We start from the raw sequence: 23,508 nt of genomic DNA, 5'->3' as shown, positions 1-23,508 counted from the left end.
CATGAGGCACGTCGATCGTCATAGCTTGGTAATAATACTGCGGATGGGACCAACTTCCCGTAATCCTTCGTACGACGGTAATATTGGTTTGTTCGTCACCACCACCAGAGACGGAGACTATAGGCATCTACATATTTCCAGAGATCGCATACAGGCAACCGCTTTGATGGTCGATACACGGTGTAGCCGGCTTTCTGCCTCAGAGCCGCAAATTGACTTTTGCACCCTTGGGATGTTTATAATTGGTGAGTCCAGTCACCCGCGCTTCGTTTTGTATTTGCAGGACTAACGTGGTTGAACCGCAGATGAAATCGAGTTCGAAGCCCCAGCAGCGCCAGTGAAAGATATTATTGGCGGGGCCGGGGCATATGCAGCTCTGGGGGCCCGTCTTGTTGCCGGAAAAGAATATTCAAACTCTGTAGGCTGGATTGTTGACTGCGGCTCTGACTTCCCGGAAGCCATTAAAGAGACATTATTAACGTGGGATACGCATTGTATATTTCGGGAAGACCCAAATCGTCTCTCTACAAGGGGCTGGAATGGGTATGGTCCCAACGAGAAAAGATGTGGGTGATTGTGCTGCTCCTGGAGATGGGACCGATTGGTAAGGCTCATTTCTCTCCAGACTTTAAGTATTTGACGCCCAAGTTACGTCTGGATCAAAATTCGCTCACAAGGTCTTTGTTGATGTCAAACACATTTCACATGGTTTGCTCTCCACTACGTTGCTGTGAACTCGTCCAAGGCATTTTGGAAAGAAGGGCCGACGTCCTGAGAAGGCTTGACTTCAAGTCTTCTAGAACCATTGCTAGACCTATTTTCGTCTGGGAACCCGTCCCCGATAGGTGTTGTGAAGAGGAACTGCAAAACCTTTACAAAGCTATTCGTTATGTTGATGTGGTCAGCCCCAATGAGAACGAACTAGCTCGATTCTTTGGTAAGACAACATGGGAAAACCGAAATGGTGAAGATAGAGAAATGGCGGAGGCAATTGTTCGAATGGGCATCGGCCCGTCAGGCGACGGAACGCTTGTTATTAGGGCTGGAAAAGATGGCTGTTACACTTTTTCTCGACACGGGGTGTTGCATTTGCCCGCGTTTAAATTTGTGGATGTAGTGGACCCAACTGGCGCAGGAAACACATTCTTAGGGGCACTGGCACAGGGCCTCATGAGCCACGGTCGTACACCCTTCAACATCATACATGAGATGCTTGGTGGTTCAAAAGCGTGGCAGGACATACAAAACAAATGGGGTGATGAAGGAAAGCTTCCTGCTGCATTGATCTGTGCTATTGTGGCAGCTAGTTTTGCCATCGAACAGATAGGCATGCCCAAAATCTCATTGCCAGCCGATGGACTCGAATATTGGAATGGGTCACATTATACAGACCGTCTTCTCCTGTACAAGGAACAATTTATGGACATGTATGATACAGTTTCAGAAAGATAGAATCCAATCATTTCAGCGAAAAAGATATGTCTCTAAGGAAAGCGGGAACGCCATGGGAATGTAGGAAATTGGTGAGAAACCTCCATCAGACTTCCGTTGATATCACGAGGACTCCTTCGCCGATTGTTGTCTTTCGTGTTCGATAATTTGTTTGCTCCACCTATTTGTACGGGTCAGCGACAATGTCTCCCTTCCGTAGAGGTCCAGAGAACATACCATCTGCTTGGGAAGAACCTGCCCGGCTCAGGGAACTTTGTTCGAAATTCTCGTTCAGCGCTCAAGCTGAATGCCATAGCCGATATTCCGAAGATTACCGCACCCATAATGGCTGTGTTGGCTTTCCAATTCGCAGGCTGGCAGTACCAGCCGCCGGCCGGAGACCAGACATGCTTGGGATAACTAGGCAAGTATGGTCTGTTAATTTGGACGCAATTGGACAAATTAAACAGTTATTTGGAGTTGCTTCCTTACCGAACTCGTGGTCCTCCTCCCATTGTGAACGAAGGGCAGGAATGCAGCTCAGAAATGCTCGCGGGGAATGCTAGTTTCTTGAAAATCGCCTTCCATCATCGTAGAAGTCGGTTGTCGCAGGTGGTTCCGGCGACAATCTGCACTAGTCCCATAGGGGAATAGTCTCAGCATTAGCGCCTCCCTCACCTGACCCCATGCAAAATCAGGAAGCTTTCTCTTCAATCCAAAGATTTCGATCGCGATAGAAATCCAGGCCGCCCGTCCTTATCACTGTACGGCTTCAATTAGAGTCGACGACACAATCTACCGCCGAAAAAGGAATCACCACCCAACCGGACCCCAATGAAAAGGCTACAGCTCCTGAGATGGAGCGGTTCAGTGCTTTCGCCGCGGATAAGGCAGCCGACCTGTACCAGAAGCACGCAGTCTTTTCTAACTCTCATACGGCACCAATCCTCCGCACCCTCTCCGCCCCTGCCAGAACATGAACAAAGTAATAATCTGGATTTTGCGATACCTTCTCCCTCACAAGAAGCGGCATTAAAGTCCGCGAAACTTGCCGCCCTGCATTCCCGACTTTCCCTCCCCGAGAGACTTCCGCTTCAAACCCTTGCTAGAACACTGGTGGACTCCTCAGCTGATCCCTCTTTACAATTCAACAACAAATCCTTTGCCGTACTGGGAAGCAAGCTCCTGTCTTACTATACCTCCGAGCACATTATCTCTACCTATCCGCGTCTGCCAATGGGCGTAATCTGGGCTGCTGTGTGGGCGTACGTGGGACACAAGGCCCTGTCAGCTATAAGTCAGGAATGGGGTATTGAACATGCCGCCGCGCCTGGCTGTGAAGTCGACCCTGGGCTCCTTCAGTTCAAAAGACTGCCTCCACAAACAGATATGGTCGAAAACGGGCACACACTCCATCGCGGTGTGAGCGCAAGGATTGTGTACGATAACGAGTTCGGCGAGCGCCCGTCACAACCCTCTCCCGGCGTTGAAGGAGTCCCAACAACTCAAGCGAATGCAACTTTCGTCCAAGCGCTCATGGGTGCTATCTACCTACACTGTGGACGCCCAGTTGCGAAACAATTTTTCAAAGAGCATTTTATGAGTCGTCAGCTTCCCGTAGCTGACCTTTTTAGCTTTGCCCAACCCACGAGAGATCTCACCAAGCTATGTGCTCGAGAAGGTTTCGAGCGCCCGGTCGCTAGGATTATCAGCGAAACCGGCCGTCTCAGCAGACACCCCGTCTTTGTGGTGGGCATATTCTCCGGGGCAGACCTGCTGGGCGAAGGATCTGGCCCCAGTTTGACAGAGGCTCGTTTCAGAGCAGCTGTGGCTGCCTTGAAGGGATGGTACCTTTATAGCCCCCTTACAGTGAGGGTACCGAGTTCGACGGAAGAGAGTGACGCCAAACCATGGGAACCGGCAATGGTAGATCCCGGTGAAATTATTGTATAAGAAAAGGACATAGAGCAATTGGGGCAACAGGAGAATTTGGGTTTGCTTCTTTGTTTATCATTTTGTACAATATTCGGCGTTGTTTGTTGTCTTGAATTTACTCGTTATATATTTGCCGTATCGGATTTCAATACACGCATACGTTGATATCCTCCAACCGGCGAAGGCAATACTCGAGAGCATTCGAAAGGGAGAGCAACGCGATTTCTGCTCATTACTGGAAAAGGGCCTCTTTAGTATGCTCGCTGGTATTTCCATAGATGTGTCTTGACGATGGAAACATGATTCTTGATCGAACTCACTTCACGACCCTAGAATTGGTTTTTCAGAACCCCACGGGACTTTCCTGTTAGCGTGTCGCTCTGAAATGATGTGTTCCATGAGTCTATATCTTGCTCGCTCTCTCGAGAGTCAGAACCAAGATCCGAAATATAGCGATCTTTAAAGGCAATGGATCAGAAACACTATCCAATGCATCAACAACGGACCTACAGCACATATGGCTCTGTAGTAATTATAAAGACCTTTATTATAAAATAGATCCGCGTGTAAGCCGAACGTTCCCCAAAGTATGACCTTTTTTTTGGATTGTCTCGTGATTGAAAATCACCAAGCTTCATGTGCCTCGGTTGAACCGAGCATACGGCAGGATAATCGAAGCTTGAATCTACAAAAAACCATCTTCGAATCCGCTGGGAGATACCTCATTTTCCTCGATGCGTTTTTGGGCTCGATTATTGAACTGGAAGTCGTTCCCGTGGCTGTGCATGCTCTCCACTCTAACAAGCATCCGCATGGTTTGAGAGAGCCTGGAACCAGCATTTCTTTCATCACCAAATAATTACCATCTAGAGCCAGCAATAGGACTCAACGAACTTCATCTAATTGTTTTTGGATCATGTCTCTCTTCACTATCCCCATCGCCATGGGCGGATCTTTCGAATGCACCTCTCCTGCTGACAGGGTGTATCTCCTGTCTTTTGATTCTCCGCCGGACAATCGTCAGACAACCGCGTTCATCGACGCTTTCAGCCTTGCACTTGATATTATAGAAGAGAAATACCCCATCGGTGTGGTTGTGACTACAAGCAAAATTCCCAAGTTTTATAGCAATGGGTTAGATTTGGAACATGCAATGGGAACCGAGGACTTTTTCGCAAAAGTATACTGGCCTTTTTGGAAGAAACTTCTCACGTAAGTCCTTGTCTTTATATGCCTATCTTGTTGCTGAGCCAGTAACTCGATTTGAATGAAACTATCTTTGCCCAAGATATCCCACCACTACGAGCTGTTACGTCTGTGCACACTGTCGCCATTGCCTCAGGAATCGCACATATATATAGTATTTGGATCTAACAAACCAATAGGTATCCAATGCCGACCGTCGCTCTTATTAACGGGCACGCATATGCAGGTGGACTGTTCGTCTCATTGCTGCATGACTACCGATTCCAAAATCCAACCAGGGGGTATCTGTGCTTGAATGAAGTCCATTTTGGCGCCTGGCTACCGGCCCCCATGGCCAGCATCGTAAAGCAAAAGGTTGCAAACCCCGCAGCTGTGAGAGATTTGATCACGGCAGGCCGGCGATTCGACGCCAAAGAGGCCCTTTCGGCAGGCATTATCGATGCTACCGGAGGGATCGAAGTGGCACTCAAATTCATCGAGGACCGTTCCTTAGTCAAGCTCGGCCAGACGAAAGTATACGCTTCCTTGAAGGAGGAGATATATAAAGAAACATTGAAAACCCTCGAGTCACACGAGGAAAACGAAAAGGAACGACTGGGCCGCTTACAGGAAAGGGATGACATGGAGAAAGTGCGAAGTGCGAGAGTAGGTGCATGGGAGAAAACCCATGGTGGATCGAAGTTGTGACACGCCTTTCCGAAAGGCACTTCTTTAGTACGTTGTAATGGATATTAGACTGTCCCCGTTAAATTCAGGCCAGTATACATCCTGAAGAATCTGGTTAGATGTTTCCGAATATAAGAAAGAATTAGGTAGCCTACTCCTTCCGACGTTCAAAATTAACATTCCCCCCCTTTATTGTCAAGGTACCGGCCATAGTCTTCCCAGAGTTCGAGGACCGGAACACCGAAGAGCCCTTTCCAGAATGATTTGGTAGTGGATGTGCCAGCATTCTCCCCTTCACCGACATATCCTGTCCTGAACAATCTATCATTTAACATACCGATAGCACCACATCCGACCTTGACATCTTCGATCCATTCCAAGAAAAACGCAGTATGCTGGTATCCCTGATTCCACGAACCAGGGAGATCGGAACTGCAAAGTGGACGGGTCCAATGAGGCGGGGACAAACCAGCCTTCAAGCGTACAAAGTCCGCTATGCCCTCTATCAGACCTGAAGGTGGGTAGGGAGCTGTGTCGTGGTCTGGCGGAGAGGTGTGTTGATAGCAGTGCACAAGCTCGTGCGTCAAGACCCCGACGAGCTCGCGCCTGGTGTCTTCAAAAGTAGCGGCATGAGCGATGTACGACAAGGAAAAATATATTTCTTTGTGATCAGAGTCAAGGTCGATGGAAGTGGTGTGTGCTACCCCAGAAAAGTCACGAATGATCACTGTGACTGACCGGGTTCCGGGCAAACATGGTTTGAAATGGACCTTGCATGGCCGGGAAGATTGGGAGGTTTCTGGGCTTGGGCTCGTATAGAGATAGGTGATTATGTTCGATAGAGCCGATTTGAGCACCGCATAAGGATCGGGGATGCATTCAAGAAAAATTTTGGCGGACTTATGAGTGATATCTTGAAGATGAAGTCGAAGTTTAGGTGATGGAAGCTTGGAATGCGGTATCAGTCTGTTATTATCCTTGTTTGCTTGGTCGTCATATTGGGCAATTGGGGATTGCGCAAACATGTTGAAGAGAAGCCAGCAAATAATAATACATCGACGAAGGCCAGCAAGAAATTAAGGAGACAGATGGGCCTTGAATCTATCTGCCCGCTACATTTCAGGGCGCGGGCGCGTGGCGTGGGTGACGACTCCGTATAGTCTTTCTCCCCCAATGCAGCCGTTGGTGGGGCACTAACTAGTTAACTAGTTAAGCACCTGATGACACGGTTTGTTCGAGTCGAAGAGGGTGGTCATACGGAGGAGTGGCGAGTTACTCCATACTCTCACGGATACCTCACACACGCCGCATATCTTCAGCTTCGTTGACGACCAATTGGGCCTTGAAGTTCTCCATCAACGACGTCAACATATGCATGTACGATACAGGACGGGATACCAGCATACATTAACGTTGGGCCAACATGGAATCCCTGGGTCCCGAGGCTCCGTGGTTTGGTCAAGGCCTGCGACGGAATTTGGGCACCAAAGGTCCATGGATACCCGTCAGGCATTATGAGTAATTAAGTTAACTCAACGCATTCCGTGGGCCGTATGAACACCTTTTGTTTGTTTATCAAAGTCATAGACCGAGCGAAGCCCATCTATTCGCAAAGAACAGCGCTCTTTTGAGGCCGCTCCGGACCACCACCGCCATAGTAACCCCCTCCAATTGGCCAATTCGCGGAAGGGCCTGACTAAGCAAGGGCGGCCCGCCAAGCCCCGATCGACTCGGCAACCAGCACCTTTCGACTGTTTTGCGACGACGACCCGGATTGTTTGGCCAGTGTCTGAGGTCACCAGAGGAGCGAAGTAGCAATAACTGCACGCTGTTCAGGCGTATCGACCGGCGCTTCTTGTTTGCTGGGCCAGTTCGGCAGGATACCAGTGATTTTCGGAAACCCCAACCTAAAACTTTAGGTACGGCTCTCACTCTCCTGATTCCTTTAGCTTCGATCTTTTTGCTGCAAAAGCTCAAGGCAGTTTCAACATCAATAAACTGATAACAGACATATATTAGCTAGTGTCAGGTTGCCCGCCATCCTCCTGAAGTAATATCCTACCCCACGCGGAATTTTGACTATTTGATCACACTCCCTCCGTCATCGAACCCCCGCTTTACTTTCCCTGCTCCGCCTGGATAACCATTATTTCCGAGTACCACCGTTTCCAATGAGATTCACCAACCCCGCCATTTGACAATGGATGCAAGGGCAACGGAGCTTCTGGCGACGCTGCGAAACGGCAACGTTTCCGTCGATGTCAAAACCACCACTCTCGCGAAACTCAAATCAGAAATCAAGCAAAAGCATGTCCCAGACGCAGCTATCTCCCCCCTATTCGAATCGTTCCGACTAGCGATCGCTTCACAGCATTATTCTCTCTCTTCGGCCGGTTTTTCTGCACTTGGACATTTGCTGAAGCGCCTTACACTTCAAGAGCAACATGAAGCGATCGCGCTCCAAGGCCGTGCCACTTATCAGCTGCTGCTCGAAAGACTGGGCGATCACAAAGAACGAATACGATCTCAGGCTGCACAAGCCTTTACGGACTTTTGGCCAGCCGCCTCAGCTGACGTAGAGCATCATGTTCTCGGGGCGGCTTTGATCGGTAAAAATGCCAGGGCAAAAGAAACGAGCATGGTCTGGCTCGCGAAGGTATTGATATGTGGGCTATATTGGTTTATCTTGCGCTCTTGGTCTTAGCACAGGTTGACTGACGCCGTAATACCTCTAGATGACACGCGAATATGGTCTGCTCTTCCGTATCTATGTGCCGGCCCTCGTTACTTGTCTCGAAGACGCGGACGGGGTCGTGAGAGACACGGCGAAGTCGACAGTGATAGAGCTATTTCAGTATGTGATGAGCTTGGATTTCGGGTGGATTACCAGCCAACTTATTTGTTCTTAGGAGTGCCCCGCCTCGAGCTATATCGGATCTGAAAAAGCAGCTCATCCAAAATAACGTGAGAAAGTCAATTGCGACCTCGATTCTTTCTAGCCTGGGTGCCAATATCGTTGCCGATTCCGAGACGTCTTCCTCATTTCAGTCGCAGTCAAGGTCCGATATTACTAGACCTGCTACCAGTTTTTCTCATCGCCGTGAGGAGGTACCGCGCTCGCAGTCCGTTCTTTCCATGCGCTCACACTCAAACGCTGATGTACACAGTACGTTTAATATTGTTTAAAGGGATGCGACTGTTCTGCTTACTCTAGCTTAGATATTCCTAAAATTGATGCCGCCTTCAAGAGTCAATCGAAGCCAACGAGGAGTGGTCATTCTAGCAAGGACCCAACTTTATCTCACACGGCTAGCTCTGAATCCCTTCCAGCACCACGCCAAGACACAACGGATGGGGAGGGGTTTGAGCCGCTTTATATTAATTCGCACCGGGAATTTGACGATAGTATTCGTGAGATGCTCCCTCATTTTGAAGGGAAAGAGTCGGAACAAAATTGGATCCTCCGTGAGAAGAGCATCATGACGCTTCGTAGATTGACCAAAGGCAATGCTCCACATGATTATCAACAGTATTATCTCGCGGGCATCAAAAGCGTGCTGGATGGAATCTTGAAGACTGCCAACTCGCTGCGTACAACCCTCTCAGCCGCGGGTTGCTATTTACTTCAAGACATTGCTCGGACTTGTGGTCCCGCCATTGATCCCATGGTCGAAATCCTCCTCCAAAGTCTGATCAAGCTCAGTGCTGCGCTTAAAAAGATCACCGCTCAAAATGGCAACGTTACGGTAGATGTTATCATTGGGAACGTCTCATACACCGCTCGAATTTTACAGCACATCTGGGGAGCATGCCAAGACAAAAATGTCCAGCCGCGCCAATTCGCAACAGGTTGGATTAAAACAATTATCATCCGACAAGGCAAGCACAAAGGGTCAATCGAGCATAGTGGAGGGCTGGATCTCATCGAAAAATGTATCAAGAAAGGCCTAGGTGACCCTAACCCAGGCGTAAGAGAGAGTATGCGTGGGACCTTTTGGGCTTTTTACAGCGTTTGGCCTGAAAGGGCCGATGTGTGAGTACACCTAATCGATATCCTCCAAGAAGGCCATGCTAACACACATATTTTAGTATAATGTCTGCTTTGGAACAGAAATCGAAAAACCTTTTGGAACGGGATCCTAATAACCCCCACCGTGGCGTAGCCTCTCAATCCTTTGATGATTCTCGAGGAAGTCAGCCTCACTCTACGAAATCAAGTCTCAAAGAGGCCATTAATGCACAGAAGAAAGCCCGTTTAGCGGCATCAAGTAACGTTCCTTCTCGGCCTGAATCTGCACAGTCCTCGTTCCCCGACCCAAAGTCAGGCCGGCCTGCCCCTCGTAGGCCGACAGGCACTTCCACTATTCGTGTGCCAACAGGGGAAAAATTATCGCAAAGTGCATCTTTGTCATCAGCTCCCATGCGACCGGCATCTCGTCCCCGACGGCCAGAACTAGTAAGGCCTGCTACCGCCGATCCCTATTCTTCTCGCAGATCTGCCGCTCCTACCGCGCAATCCAAAGCGTCAAGCCCATCAGACAGCCCTCAGAAATCAAAGTCAAAATTAATGACAACTCCACGCTCGCGAAATACACTCGCTCGGCCTAAATCGAGAATGGACAACGCAGCAAATGTGACAAATGATAAGCAAAGAGCGGATCCAGCTGCGACGCTGGCACCCAAAATGCGCCGCAGGGGGCCTTCGGAGCCGGACGTTGTGTCGGCGGCTGCCAGAGCAAGAATCGCAATCCTGAGTCCTTCAAGGACGGAAGGGGACTTCAGCGTGGCCTCTTCCCAAGTTAAAATAGATCACAAGGCCGAAGAAGCTTTTCAGGGTACTCCTACTAGGGGAATTGAGAATGGCACGCCCTTGCCAGCGTCTCCGCTGCGTTCACCTCTGAAAGGAGCTTTTGGCACTCCTACTCGTAACCGTAAGTCGAGCGACGGAGCACCTCCCTCGCGAATTCCCATCTCGCCTTCATATAGTTCCCGAAGAAGTAGCGAGGAGCCAATGTTGCCTCGCACTCCTCTCGACAGCCGACGTTCAAGGGGCGAAAGTGATGGGGCTGCGTCACAAATTCCAGCTCCCGTTGACCAGTCCCCCATTATCGATGCTATAAATTCGCAAGCCCCAGGCATTTTGAAAGTTTACGAAGACCCCCAGTCTCCACATTCTAAACACTCTATCGTCCTAGGTGATACGGTTCCGAAAACGCCGGGGTCCCAGGCAAAGGTGATGCCGCTTGAAGAATTACCGCTCAACGAGTCTACAACTGTCCCTAACCGGAAGCACAACCAATTACCCGAGCACACCCCTTTGCTTCAACCTAGCCCAATCCTTACTCCATCCAGCGAAAATTCACACCGGCGATGGAAGAAAGTCGAAGGCTCCGAAAGACGAAGAAGCCTTAGTCCACGGTCAAAGGATCCTGTGAAAGCACAGGATATGATCACGCGTGGATTGGCTCGAATTCGCACAGGTGCCTTAGATGTTCATGGATATAGGAAATTCCAGAACCTCATCAAATATCATGAGTCTATATCCAAGGATGACACCAAATATGAAGACATCTTAATGGCACTATTGGAAGCGCTAGAAAAGCCAGATGGAGATAAAGGCGCTCCATCCGGTCGTTCTCTCGACCTCAAGACACAAGTGCTCGTTACCATCCGACTAATGCTTGTTATTAATCGGGAGGCGTTTGCAGCCTTTTATCCTAGAGTCATGACGGCCATAATCACAGCACGTAAACAATACGAATTGACTAACCATATTGTCAGTGGTTTGGAGGAGACAGCCGAAGACATTGTTAGCGCTTGCAACCCTCCGCAGGTCATAGACGCAATTTTAGACTTGCTCGAGACGGAAGAGAGATCTTTCGAAAGTTACAGGATGGTTGCTATGGGTAGCTACATCCTCAGTGGCCTGTTACGCAGACTAAATAACCAAAAACTATATCTTTCGCAAGCGGAACTAGAAAGACTCGGGAAATTTGCGAACGAAAACCTGAGGAGTACCCAGCCGGATGTCCGGCGAGCGATAATTGATTTCTGTCCGGAGCTGTACGATATGGTCCAGTCAGAAGATGCTTTTTGGTCCATGGTCAATTCGTCTGTGGAAGACTTCCGGCCGCTGTTGACGTACTACATCATGCGACGACCAGAGAAAATTGGGTGATACTGATTGTGGCACTGGTTGTGTTTGGTTGATCCATTACTCTTTTTGATCTGATATCTTCATTTTCCTCTTATTCTTGTTGTCCGGAAAACTCCCATTCTTGATATCCATGTCGTCGATTTTTGAATTTTCTCAACTGCTATCCTTTCTAGTAGTTCAGCGTGCGGGTCGCTGATTGTATTTTCATTTTTTTGTTACTAGGTTTGGAGTTTGAAGGTGAGATGAGAGTTATCAGCATTTCGCTACTTCGGGGTGTTTAGGAGGATAGTTCTAGCGGGTGCTGGGAGCCTGAGAGCTTGTATGATACCTTTGTGGAGCGTATATGTATAGCTTTTATTAATACCACCCTTTTTATCCTTCTTGTCCCGTAGGGTGAGGGAATAGATTCGTAACTGAAGCGTCCCTGTTCTTGCCGGAGACCAGCTGTCTCTACAGAGTAGGCTCATGCCTTTTCGCCTTGCTGCGGGTTATTTTTTGGAGAGAGAGACACAGACAGGAAGATGGCGGGGCGGAGAAAAAAAAAGGGTCTCCTGAACAAAAGCAATCTTTAACCATCAAGCATGTATACATGCAAGTATAACCAACCTGACTTCGGAGGTCCGCGGAGGGTTTCGGACCACCGACAATTCCATATAAGGCCCACGGACTGTCCGAGAAGGGGATGAGGCCATTTTGGCAGCCGCGGAGCCTAGTAAAGGGTAGCATTGTTGCCCAAAGATACTCCAAAGGAGCTGCAAGTTACTTCTCCCAGCGATAACCGCATCGTATTCCGTGAAATCTTGCTAGAAATGAAGCGATCGCGGGATTCCACGGAAAGTCCGAAGGCTCCACGGCGCCAGGAGCCAGTCTCATGCCAGTGTCTGTCAAACAAAGAAGCTGAGATGTAGTCGAGAATTCCCATGTTCGAACTGCCGTGAGCGCAACATTGAATGTGTCCCTGCCCAAGGTATGAGAATAGCCCTAGATCCCCCAAGAAGGGCGTTAGCCGCCCTAGCTCACTCTGCATCACACCAAACAACAATTTTGGACTGCGATTCGGATGCTGGGGGTGCACTTCTGCCTACAGTTTTCCAGGAGCAGCAAGCCCCTTGCTTATTCTACCTCCTTGAATGAACCCCAGGTGCGTCACGCGTTGCTAAACTCGAACTTCGACCGTTCCAGCATCAGCCAGCGCCGCAGACACTGTAAGCCTCCCGATTTTGCAGCCGCCTCAAGCGCATAGATGAGTCCCTACGTTTTTTTTTTGCGAGCTATAGATCCTGTTCATTACATCTCAAGATCCAAATATTGTCGCCCAATCACATGGATACTACTCTCCATCCCGTTTTTTGAATCTGACAGTCCGCACACGTTGCCTATCTAGTTCGCTACATAGCCTTCATGAGAGAGTTCAGAGGATTGAGCGGTCATTGGGGATTTCATCTGAGAATGTTACCAATCAAGAACGCGGCGGTATAAGGGAATCTAATTCTTTTTCGAATTTGAATACTCAGACTGACATTGTTGTAGACAAGTGTAACTACTTCCGGGGTTGACTTCGGAATTGATACATTGTCAGAAGCAACACATTTAGACACACCGACGATTGAGTTTATACAGGCAGTTTTACTGCTCCCAAGCTCTTTGCTATTTAACATGGGTGCGATCCCTGTGTTTAGGGTGCTCTTGGCCGCAATGTTCATCTCGGCCCAAGAGCTGCAAATGCACCTCCTGGACTCCCCCAAGAATGTAAAGCTGCGGCAGAATACACCATTGACAGGCTAGACCTTGAAATAAAAAGACGCACATGGTGGCAAATTGCTTCAAGCGATTGGTACTTGCTTCTTCCTTCTTCCTTCCTTTTTATTTTATTTTATTTTTATTTTATTTTATATTTTATATTTCTTTTTTTTTTTTTTTTTGGTGGCCAGGCTCGGCTCTGAGGTTAACAGATCCTTCAGGATTTCGCATTCGTTTCTGGTTCCCAGACTGAAACTTACATGGTCCATCCCAATCAGATGCACGTCAATTTGCCAAGTAACTGTGACGATGAAGCAATCTCATGCGATTCGTGTTCAGACAAGCCCTTGTCAGAGCCAACAGAAATGAGCTATTTCCTGTTCCCATGCCGACTGTCTGTGATATTTCGTGAACTCATGGATGAACGACAGCCCAAGGTATAGGAATTGATGAAATCGACTACGATCAGGTCCTGGATTTCGATAGAAAATTGAACACTTTCTTCGATACCGTCCCATACTTCCTCAAGTCAGATTCCGAGAATCGTCAGCGATGTTCGAGAGTTGGATAAAGAGCGGCCTTATCTCATTTGGCAGCGGCTGATGGCGCAGTTCGGAGCCTCCACCGGGATATCTCGCCTTCATTGACCTTACCTTGCGCGTGGGGCACGGGATCCAACGTATCCATACTCGCGCATGGTGTGCCTTCGTTCTGCACGGACCATTCTTGATTTTGAGCGAAAAATACGGAACGAAGCAACTTCTTTAAGTCCCAGAACCCATCCTTGGAGAGTATGGGCTATCATGTACCCGGTGTTTCTTGCAACTGTCGTTCTGGTTATGGATTACAACTTCATAAAGATGAGCCATGAGCACGGATCCAGGAGATCATGGAGTGCTGTCACACTTTGGAAGCGGCAAAGGAAGTGAGTGGAATCGTAGCACGAGGCTTACTCAAGAATATAATGAAGAAGTGGGGTCTGTTGACGGATGTAGAACCCAGTGGTGACAGTAACAACGGAGAGAAACGGGAGGCAGCGGCCCCAATGGAAGAAAACAATCCATTGCTTCCTGCTCCAGGGCAAGGAGCCATGCAGATTCAAGCCACCCAGATGGAACGGGACCTTTCCTCCGTCATGGATGGAGTTCTGGGATTTTAATGTTGATTTGGATTATCCGCAGTGGGATGCACTGTTTCACGACCTCGAGAGTAGATCTGGTATTTGCTGATATCCCCGGATCCAACCTTGAAGTTGAATGCCGATGTCGTAAGTCCTGTACTGCAGCCTTTTGTCCTCCATAAAGCGTGCTTCGTATTTGCGCTCCGTCAGAGGAGTCAGAAATCACTCCCAAGCCGCTCGAATTCTTGCAGGCGAAAATTTTTCTCGGGACGTCACGATAGCCAGCGCGGAGCCACACCGTCCACGAAGGTAAGAGAATTTTGGAACGGACACATGCCGCAAGCTTCTGCTTGGTGAGATCGGCGAACACAGCCCAAAGCTAGTTGAGCGGCCCAGACCCATCGCACGGTGATCGTCGGCCTCGTGTGCGGGCTCGGCACAAAAAAGGAATTTCGCTCGGGCACGCGTGCACCAATCTGATATGATAAGATGGCTGAGATCAATCTGATTAGATTGACTAATAAGGAAAACGGGATAACTAGTCGTTCCACTGGATTGAAACTTTCGGGATGGACGTGTTTTTAAGGGATTAACTCGCAACTATTTTTTCCTGCTGTGGTGTGGGACTGAGGGGTTTGTCTTTGGACCTTGCCCTCTAGAATTGTTTAGTTACATAAAATACCGGCTGACCACGGAAGTCAACATATCCCATACGGAGTAACTACACACCCGGCTAAGGGTTTCGATGATCGTCACAAAACAATGACCCTTCTTATTTCCTGAGGATGGAACAATACGGAGTATTGTGTTCGCCGAGGCGGCTGGCGACAATCATTTCCCTGCACGGCATCGTCGATCAGGTTGCTTATCCGTACTGGGGCCTACATTGTGGGGACGCGTTCCGGACTTTAGAGATGCGTATTTTCCCGGAGACCCTTTGGGCGGAAACAACTGGGGGTGTGGAATTGAATTGACTAAAATATTAAGCATACTTTGAACGTAGCCCAAAAATTTCATAGATGGGCATGGAATCATAAAGTCAATCTCCACTTAGACTAACTAAAGTTTTCGTAATGAAATGGACAGAGCTGGAAAAACCGCTCGCGGGTGCATTTGATCAATGCAGCACGTTTATGAGGCAGGTCGATCCATTTGTCAATGTAGTAGCCGTTTGCTTGATCGTATCCGAGGACTTTAGTCCCTGTGGCTCTGGGTTCACCGACTACCAAGGTGGTTCGGGGTTCATCAAGAAACATATAGTGCGTCAAGCTCGTGTGCCAGGCCTTGACCCGGTGTGGGCCACGGAACCTCGAGTCTCCAACCAGAAAATGGCGACCTCTGTCATAATCTCCCGCATCATAATACGCTCCAACGTGATCCTCCTTCGCAACAGTTAGTACTGGTTGATTTGTATGCGATCAAGCGCCAAAGGAAGGAGAGAAGATCCTTTTGGTGTCGTGCTTCTCTTGTTTCAGCTTACCTTTGCCCAATAAATTTCGAAATAAGCAAAATAATTATCATCAAATTTTCCAAGAACAGCAAACTGGTGCTCGTCTTCATGCATTTTCCGAAGATACTCTCGATGCTGCTCTAGAGTTCCCGTCTCGTTCCAGCTTTGTGCAACGCGCGGATCATTTTGCCAGACGTGGAAATAATTGACGTGTTCTTCATTTTGCCAGTCGAGCGCAACCATTGAAAAGGTCTCCCTTAAATGAGGGATGTAACGAGCGTATATTGTTGACCCAGGGATCGGCTTGGCTGGTCTGATGGGGTGACGTGCGTAAACTCGCGCATCAGGGAACTTAGTTGTCATAGTATAATCCAAAGGACGGATAGGGTACGAAGAGCCGGCGAGGCTGCCGTTCCCAGACCCTACCACCCAAAATGGTCTTGCTCCAAACGGAGAGCCGGCTCCTTGCCAGAATGCACTCCTAGAGATCACGACGAAGTCCTTGTGGTCGTGGGAAACCGGGATTGGTTTGCCTGGAGGAGCGGACGGGGGAGGATGTTCGATGGCCAGGCCGACCGACTTAAGCTGCTGGACTAGTTCCAAAGCCTGTTCCCCTGAGAACTTCAATCTGAAGACTTCGAGATCAGGGCAGCATGTAATAGCCATATACATGACAAGCCAGATATTGCCGATTGTAGGGGCGACTGAGCCCTCCCATTGAATCACCGCGGATGGGCTTCGCTTAGCTCGAGCCCAGGGGGAATTATTCTCCAGCGGAACTGAGTCTGCATCGACTCTTGAAAACTCGGTGAATTGGAGAGTGTCATGATGAAGAGTTTCGGGTGGAAGATGATTCTGGTCTGAATCTGATGATAGCCGAAGGTTGAATGTTGGCACGGTCGAGCTTGCGGGCGTGGTCTCGTGAAGTTCGTAGGTGCCGTTGTATGGTTCAGGGAGCCGCACGCAGGGGCGAAAGTCAGAAGGTATATGTGATGACATCTTTCATGAGAACGAGGATGGATGATTCTCTAGTCGCAAAAGACAACTCGGCTCCGATATAGTGTTGATGTTGGTAATGTTGGATTCAACGTTCGCAGGGACGCTTTAACTTACAGTGTTCAACTCCGTTGAAATGCTGTTGTGATTAATATCGAGTTTCACTACCCGCGAGTTACTCTGTAATCTCTTTATGAACGCCGAGTGTGTTTGCAGAGCACCCGCTTTCCAGTCCTCGTTTCGCGGGCTCGCTATTCCTAAATCGTCAGTGCGGAGTGTTTTCCACGGCCTCAACCCACTTCCAGTGGATCTTTATGTGTCTTCTTGGTGAAAGACAATGCCACGACCAGGTTTCCAACGCAACGCGGTCCAAGCATACGAGCAATAGTCCAATGGGACAATGGCTTCGAATGGATTCTTGAGGACGTCCAGCGTGCCCGATTTATTTTCGAGGGGTGCGATCCCTGACCTTGTTTTGTAACAGCAGCGAAAAATTTTATCTGATCAGAACGACGGATGCATGGTGAGACTTGGCGGCACCTTCATTGGAGGCGTTGGAACGGTGGCTCCGCGAGCTGGCGGAGACCAGCCCTGATCGGCCACCTACTACATACGCGCCAGGTTATCTGATTTTCACCATCTCACGCTTCGCACGGCTGTCCGTGCGGCTTGTGTCTGGCCTTCGACTCCTGTTCTGATCCCGTCAGCAATGTGCAGCCCAGGGATCCCGCGTGGGCCTGCGGGACTGCGAATGCTGAGCAATTCGAAACGGCTCGAGTCCTCCAGATTCGGCAGCCCTGGGCTGTTATGTACTCAAGACCACCACCACCCCGGTCTCGACAGGGGTTTAGCCACTTTATACTCCATCCGGCCGACAGTTTGAAAACAAGAAACAAAAGTCCACTTTCATTTAGACTTCTTCCAGAGATTCTGACGACGAATCCCTCGGGGCCCCGCGACGCCAGCTATGTAACAATAGTACCACCACCCAGGCCTTGGATGGGACCCATGCTGGTTCTTGACCCAAAGTCTCCACTGGCAGAAGAATATGGATCGCGATTCGATCCCTCATCTCACATGATGGGATTGAGGATGCCAGGGAGGCATTGATCTACCATATTCTTTTTCATTTATCTTTGTCCTTCACTTCAAGATGTCAATCTCGCCAATAGGTGGGATGCCTTATACCCGTTGTTGATTTCATTCAAATTCTATGGACACTGCTAAACAAGGCATGTTCCTCTCGACCGTGTCACGTTCTTTCACACTTTGAGCCTCCTAGGATGATATCGCCAATAACTTACGATCTATAAGACCATTCCATGCCCTGTTGCAGAGCTCGCTCGAGAAGCTTTCAGTGTCGAGCGCGTTGAAGCATCGAATGGCGATGGCACCGGAAACACCCAACCGTGGCTCCAAAACCGGTCCGCGGGGATGTGTTACTCAAAGCCGCGATGAGGCCTTGCCGGAGAAGTCATCGGTCATAGAGGTAGTTTAACAGAAAATTGGTCGCTCTATACTGAAAGGCGATGTTAGAACTAACGAATTGCAGCCGAGAAAATGGAGATTCCTACCCACTAAGAAAGGAATGAATCAAACATTTGGTTACTTCCGGCTTCTATTTTCATCGCAGCCCAAAAAGCTCGACGTGTGCCTGATAATCATCGGAACTTTGGCGGCAATTGGCGCTGGTATTCCCTTCCCGCTGCTCGGTATTCTTTTTGGCGAGCTTGTGGACGACCTGAATGCCTCAACCTGCGACAACCAACGGGAAAGCCCGCAGCAATTACAGTCAGGAATCAACACAAAGGTTTTGCAGGTGATATATGTCTCTATCGGTAATTTCGTGTGCATGTATATCCACACCGGATGTTGGAGTTTAGTGGGAGAACGCCTCGTTCGCAGGTTACGAACTCGGTATTTTCGCAGCCTGCTGAAACAAGAAGCAGCGTATATGGACAAGCTACCTTCTGGAGATGTCACATCCCGACTTGTGAGCGATATTGAGATTATTCAAGCGGGTACCTCAGAGAAAGTCGGCCTATTCATCGGAACGATTTCTTACTGCGTTGCCGCATTCATCGTGGCTTTCCTTAAAGTTCCAGTGATTGCCGCAATGCTCTTGTCTGTGATTCCGGTCTACTTTCTCATGGCATTCGGAGGAGGACATTATTTAAAGAAATACACCAAGCGCATCAATGTTCACGTGGACGCTGCTACGTCTATCGCGTCTTCGAGCCTGTCCCACATGGGCCTTGTTCATGCCTTCAATGCAAATACCCGATTAGAGCTCCTCTTCTCTCAACACTTGTTCAAAGCACGACTTGATGCACTGAAGAAAGCTGTTACTCATGCCTCCCAAGTTGGCCTCCTCTATTTTGTTGCGTATGCATCCAATGCGCTTGCATTTTGGAAAGGGAGCAGATTGATTGCCGACCTCGCAGATGGGAAAAATACAAATGTGTCAGTCGGGGCAGTATATACTGTCATCTTTGTTCTCTTAGACGGTAAGTTCCCGTTCTCCATAGTGCCAGAATACCGTTGATAACATGACAATAGCTTCGTTTATACTGAGCCAAATGGCTCCTTTTCTCCATATTTTTGCCGCCGCAGCGTCCGCCGCTAGCTGCCTCATGGAAACAATCGAACGCCAATCTGAAATCGACGGCACATCGTCGGATGGAGTCAGAACTGTTTCCTTCTCTTCTGATGAGATTGAATTTCGAGACGTCAAGTTCTCGTATCCTGCTCGACCTGATGTCCCAGTTCTCCAAGGTGTGAGCTTCAAAATACCGCCAAATAAACACACTGCAATAGTTGGGCCTTCTGGTAGCGGAAAGTCGACTACTGTTGCCCTTATCGAGCGGTTTTACGATCCGTGTGATGGTGATGTGTTAATTGGAGGAATAAATCTACGCGAGATCAACGTCCGATATTTACGAGGCCATATTGGCTTGGTTCAACAAGAGCCATCTTTGCTTGACAGATCAATTCTGGAGAACATCGCACACGGTCTCGTAAGTTCTTCAGCAGAGAAACACCAGCACCTTATTCCCAAACTTCTGGACTCTAGTCTTCCTCGATTCGCGGAGAGAATTCAAGGCGGAGCTTCTGAACACGAAGCTATAGCTGAGCTGGGGAATGAGGTCGGAGAAATCATGATCCTTGCTCGAAAGGCGGCCACTGCTGCCAATGCACTCGAATTTATTGAAGCTCTTCCACATGGGTTTGCTACAAAAGTCGGTAGCACGGGAGGGCAGTTGAGTGGAGGGCAAAAACAAAGGATAGCACTCGCGCGAGCACTTGTTCGAGAACCGCCACTACTTCTTTTGGATGAAGCAACTGCTGCACTCGATTCAACAAGTGAGCAGCTCATTCAAGCAGCCCTCTCTAGAATATCCCAGAGTGTTACAACCGTGTCGATAGCTCACCGATTGGCGACTGCCAAGGATGCGGATAATATCGTTGTTGTCCAGCATGGGCGGGTGGTTGAACAAGGCACTCATATGGAATTAGTCGCTCAAGGTGGGGTATATGCGGGCATGGTGCGGTTGCAAAATCTCAACAAATTCAGCGCTGCGAGCTCTATTCTTAGCGATTTTAGTCAAGAGTTCTCTAACGAGCCTACCTTGACTGTCGATGAAATAGCCAACGAGAAGCGGGATTTGGAAAAAGGGTTCGCTGATGCTGATGGAGAGGACACGAAATCTCCCGAGAAATCTAACACTGTTGAACTGAAGAAAGGTCCCAAGCGACGCTTGTTTAGCACCATTAAAGGATGCATTCCGTTAATCCGCCCGAATCTATTACATATTGCCTTAGGTCTAATAACTTCCTTGGTGATTGGCGGAAGTCACTCCGGCGAGGCTGTTTTATTTGGCCACACTGTAGGCAGCCTTAACCCCTGCAAAGGCGCATCCAGCGTTCGCTCAAGCGGAGAGCTTTTCGGTCTCTTATTTTTTATCCTTGCCTTAGTCGAGCTCTCTGCAACGCTGATTAACGGGTCTGCATTCGGGTGGGCTGCGGAAAAGATTCTATATCGGGCCCGCATACTTTCCCTTCGATCACTACTCAGTCAACCGCTCTCGTGGCATAATTCAGAGGGAAGAACCCCCAGAACGCTAATAGCACATGTTACTAGCGATGCTACCTCACTGAGCAATCTTACCGGTACAACAATCGGTATATTATTCTCGATTTTGGCAAACCTAATAAGTGGTATTATTCTTTCCCACATTATTGCCTGGAAAATTGCCATTGTTCTCCTTGCCACTATTCCAGTCCTGCTTGCATCAGGGGTTCTTCGCCTCCGTATTTTAGCTCAATATCAAAAAAGACACCAAAAGGCATTCGCGCAAGCGACAGCCATTACAGTGGAAGCAGTGGACAACATCAGAACGGTCTCTGCTTTCTGTCTGGAACAAGAGGCCTATGAGGTGTTTAAGAGGGCGTTACGTGCGCCATATGAAGCGACCTTGAAGACTGTTGCTCATGGAAACTTTTGGCTTTCTCTTGCATATAGTATCAGCAACCTGGTGTATGCGCTCGCATATTGGTGGGGAGGACAACAAATATTGTCAGGGACCTATTCGCAGACGCAATTTTTCATAGTCCTTCCAGCACTTCTGTTTAGCGCTCAGTCATCTGGGCAGATGTTTGCGCTGGCTCCGGATGTGTCCAAAGCTCGAATCGCCGCTGAGAATATTGTTGGTTTGCTTACCACAGACCCGGAAGAAGGGAGGTGTGGACACAACAGTAATAACGCCTACGAGATAACCGGCATTTTTGCGGATGAAAATCCCTCCGACGTTGAAGGCCAGCTCACAACTACGTCATCTAAGCGATCGCCGCAAAATGAAAGTGGGATGGGTGTACAGTTCCGGGACGTGCACTTTTCATATCCGACTAGGCCTGACCAGATCGCCCTTGATGGGTTAAACCTAAACATTCTCCCGGGTCAATTCTGCGCTCTGGTCGGACCTAGCGGTTCAGGTAAATCAACGACATTTGCTGTTTTAGAGAAGTTCTATAATCCAACATCTGGATCAGTTATCGTGGACGGAATAGATATCACAAAGCAAAGAGGGACATCATTCCGAGACAGTATAGCCCTTGTTCCCCAGGAAAACGTGCTATTCGAAGGAACTGTGGCGTTCAATATTGGTCTTGGTGCCCGTCCTGGCCATGAAGCTACCCAAGATGAAATTGAGGAAGCATGCCGCCTGGCAAATATCCATGAAACGATCATGGCTCTACCAAACGGGTATCAAACGACTTGCAGCCAGGAAGGAAAGCAATTTTCTGGCGGACAGCGTCAGCGGCTATCCATTGCACGCGCGCTTGTCCGCAAACCCCGACTCCTACTGCTCGATGAATCGACCAGTGCGTTGGATGTCGAATCGGAGAAACAGGTGCAAGATTCTCTTGCAAAGATTGCCCGACGGACAACGATAGTGGCGATTGCGCATAGGTTGAATACGATCCATCGGGCCGATAGGATTTTCTTCATTGAGGATGGGAAATGTGTGGAACAGGGGACTCATGCTGAGCTGCTAGAACGCAGCTCAAAGTATCGGGCAAATGTCATCCACCAGTCACTTGACACATAATATCATAGAGAGACCCGATTATGAACTATAGGAATTCTGACCTCCATTAAACATTGTTGAAAGTCTATCCAACTTTGCTTTCTATTTTTTTTTATTTTATTTTATTTTTTTAGGTGCACTGCTACAAGGTGTTGTGTATTAACTAAGTAGAGGCTACTGTTCAAACTATAGAGAGACTTTCCTGTTAATGCACTTAATCACTGTTTGGACATTGAATCCCCAAATTTATACAGAGTATGACGGAGTGCTTTTGCCTTTTTTTTAAGTTACCATTGAGAGGAAATTGGACCTCGAACAACTGGATTTGATTTGCCACTGATCCAAACATCTTTGTCTCAGGGCTGAGAGAAGCTTTAACCTCCTGTCGATCTATGCACGTAAGCAGCGTGGACCTTGGCATGGATATCCTGGCGGTTAGGGATTTCGCAAGTTCAGAACCATTGCAAGAGGTTCAATGGAGTAAATTGCTTTTGATGGAGGGAGATCAAAAAGACTTGGTTTGTCGATATTCTCGCTTGGCTATACTTTGCATAGAGGATCCCACATGGGTGGGTAATAAACGGCTTTAGTGGTCCATGTCTCCGGCAATCTTGTGTCCCTCACACGGGTACACGGAGGTTTGAGTCTAGAAACCTTGCTCAAATCATAAATAAGGTGTTAGGAGAGAAACGAAAAGGAAAAGTATTGCGGAAAGGCGACCGAGATTTGTCTGGCGAGGGATATGGATATTTGAATGGCGAAGACGGGGGCGGCATTTCCCCTGTACTGGGGAAATGCGCAGCAATGGAAATTCAGAGCGAAGGGGAAAGGAAGTGCTTGACTCCTTGAGCGACTTGACCGTAATAAAGTCGAGAACTCATAGGACGTTTAGAGGCTCCCAATCCCTCCTCCCTGCTTTCCCGTTGACCCGGGGAAGTTCTCCAGAAAGGAGAAGCTGGGTTGAGGTGGAAATACAGCCGACTTTTTGCGGGGAACAGGTGATTGCAGGACGGTCTCTCAGGGGCAGAGTCCAAATAACCTGTGTATCCGTGCTCACTGGGACCCTTGGTGGGCCTGGAGGCACAAGCGGCCCTGGCCACGAATACGGAGCAATAACGGATATTCACGAACCACTGCCATCAAGGTCTGGACAGGTGGACAAACCCGGTTCAATATCGTCGTCCGTGAACTCTCCGAAAGAGCTTTTGGCATAGCTTCC

At 48.7% G+C, this 23,508-nt stretch overlaps 9 protein-coding genes across 9 annotated transcripts; 6 read left to right on the top strand and 3 right to left on the bottom strand.

The window, feature by feature from the left end:
* Positions 1-43: 43 nt before the first annotated feature.
* Positions 44-1,452, top strand: D8B26_005969 (uncharacterized protein; the record flags this gene model as incomplete). Its single annotated transcript, XM_003070013.2, has 3 exons — positions 44-245; positions 306-566; positions 626-1,452. The coding sequence occupies 3 exons, from the start codon at positions 44-46 to the stop codon at positions 1,450-1,452; spliced, it is 1,290 nt and encodes a 429-aa protein (XP_003070059.2).
* A 102-nt stretch (positions 1,453-1,554) lies between these two features.
* D8B26_005968 (uncharacterized protein) lies at positions 1,555-1,946 on the bottom strand (the record flags this gene model as incomplete). The annotated part of the gene is made up of 3 exons (XM_003070014.2): positions 1,555-1,612; positions 1,669-1,851; positions 1,924-1,946. 3 exons carry the CDS (start codon positions 1,944-1,946, stop codon positions 1,555-1,557), a joined length of 264 nt encoding a protein of 87 aa, XP_003070060.1.
* A 319-nt stretch (positions 1,947-2,265) lies between these two features.
* D8B26_005967 (mitochondrial 54S ribosomal protein mL44) lies at positions 2,266-3,384 on the top strand (the record flags this gene model as incomplete). The annotated part of the gene is made up of 1 exon (XM_003070015.2): positions 2,266-3,384. One exon carries the CDS (start codon positions 2,266-2,268, stop codon positions 3,382-3,384), a length of 1,119 nt encoding a protein of 372 aa, XP_003070061.1.
* A 690-nt stretch (positions 3,385-4,074) lies between these two features.
* On the top strand, positions 4,075-5,259 carry D8B26_005966 (uncharacterized protein; the record flags this gene model as incomplete). The annotated part of the gene is made up of 2 exons (XM_003070016.2): positions 4,075-4,578; positions 4,752-5,259. Exons 1-2 carry the CDS (start codon positions 4,283-4,285, stop codon positions 5,257-5,259), a joined length of 804 nt encoding a protein of 267 aa, XP_003070062.2. The 5' UTR covers positions 4,075-4,282.
* D8B26_005965 (uncharacterized protein) lies at positions 5,099-6,410 on the bottom strand. Its single transcript, XM_003070017.2, has 2 exons — positions 5,394-6,410; positions 5,099-5,340 (listed from the first exon to the last, which is right to left on the bottom strand). Exon 1 carries the CDS (start codon positions 6,261-6,263, stop codon positions 5,412-5,414), a length of 852 nt encoding a protein of 283 aa, XP_003070063.2. The 5' UTR covers positions 6,264-6,410; the 3' UTR covers positions 5,099-5,340; positions 5,394-5,411.
* Positions 6,411-7,003: 593 nt separating this feature from the next.
* Positions 7,004-11,836, top strand: STU1 (suppressor of tub2 mutation). The gene is made up of 6 exons (XM_003070018.2): positions 7,004-7,157; positions 7,258-7,894; positions 7,974-8,092; positions 8,148-8,404; positions 8,458-9,271; positions 9,328-11,836. Exons 2-6 carry the CDS (start codon positions 7,439-7,441, stop codon positions 11,414-11,416), a joined length of 3,735 nt encoding a protein of 1,244 aa, XP_003070064.2. The 5' UTR covers positions 7,004-7,157; positions 7,258-7,438; the 3' UTR covers positions 11,417-11,836.
* Positions 11,837-12,282: 446 nt separating this feature from the next.
* D8B26_005963 (uncharacterized protein) lies at positions 12,283-14,652 on the top strand. The gene has a single exon (XM_066125049.1). It carries the CDS (start codon positions 14,025-14,027, stop codon positions 14,292-14,294), a length of 270 nt encoding a protein of 89 aa, XP_065981130.1. The 5' UTR covers positions 12,283-14,024; the 3' UTR covers positions 14,295-14,652.
* A 494-nt stretch (positions 14,653-15,146) lies between these two features.
* Positions 15,147-17,006, bottom strand: D8B26_005962 (uncharacterized protein). Its single transcript, XM_066125048.1, has 2 exons — positions 15,736-17,006; positions 15,147-15,637 (listed from the first exon to the last, which is right to left on the bottom strand). The coding sequence occupies exons 1-2, from the start codon at positions 16,702-16,704 to the stop codon at positions 15,311-15,313; spliced, it is 1,296 nt and encodes a 431-aa protein (XP_065981129.1). The 5' UTR covers positions 16,705-17,006; the 3' UTR covers positions 15,147-15,310.
* Positions 17,007-17,848: 842 nt separating this feature from the next.
* MDR4 (ABC multidrug transporter mdr4) lies at positions 17,849-22,520 on the top strand. Its single transcript, XM_003070020.2, has 3 exons — positions 17,849-18,190; positions 18,254-19,208; positions 19,261-22,520. The coding sequence occupies exons 1-3, from the start codon at positions 18,083-18,085 to the stop codon at positions 22,308-22,310; spliced, it is 4,113 nt and encodes a 1,370-aa protein (XP_003070066.2). The 5' UTR covers positions 17,849-18,082; the 3' UTR covers positions 22,311-22,520.
* Positions 22,521-23,508: the final 988 nt, after the last annotated feature.

The sequence above is a fragment of the Coccidioides posadasii genome, chromosome 3 (assembly GCF_018416015.2).
Source record: "Coccidioides posadasii str. Silveira chromosome 3, complete sequence".
In the NCBI taxonomy this organism is placed as follows: domain Eukaryota; kingdom Fungi; phylum Ascomycota; class Eurotiomycetes; order Onygenales; family Onygenaceae; genus Coccidioides; species Coccidioides posadasii.
This window is presented reverse-complemented; position numbering and strand designations above follow the sequence as displayed.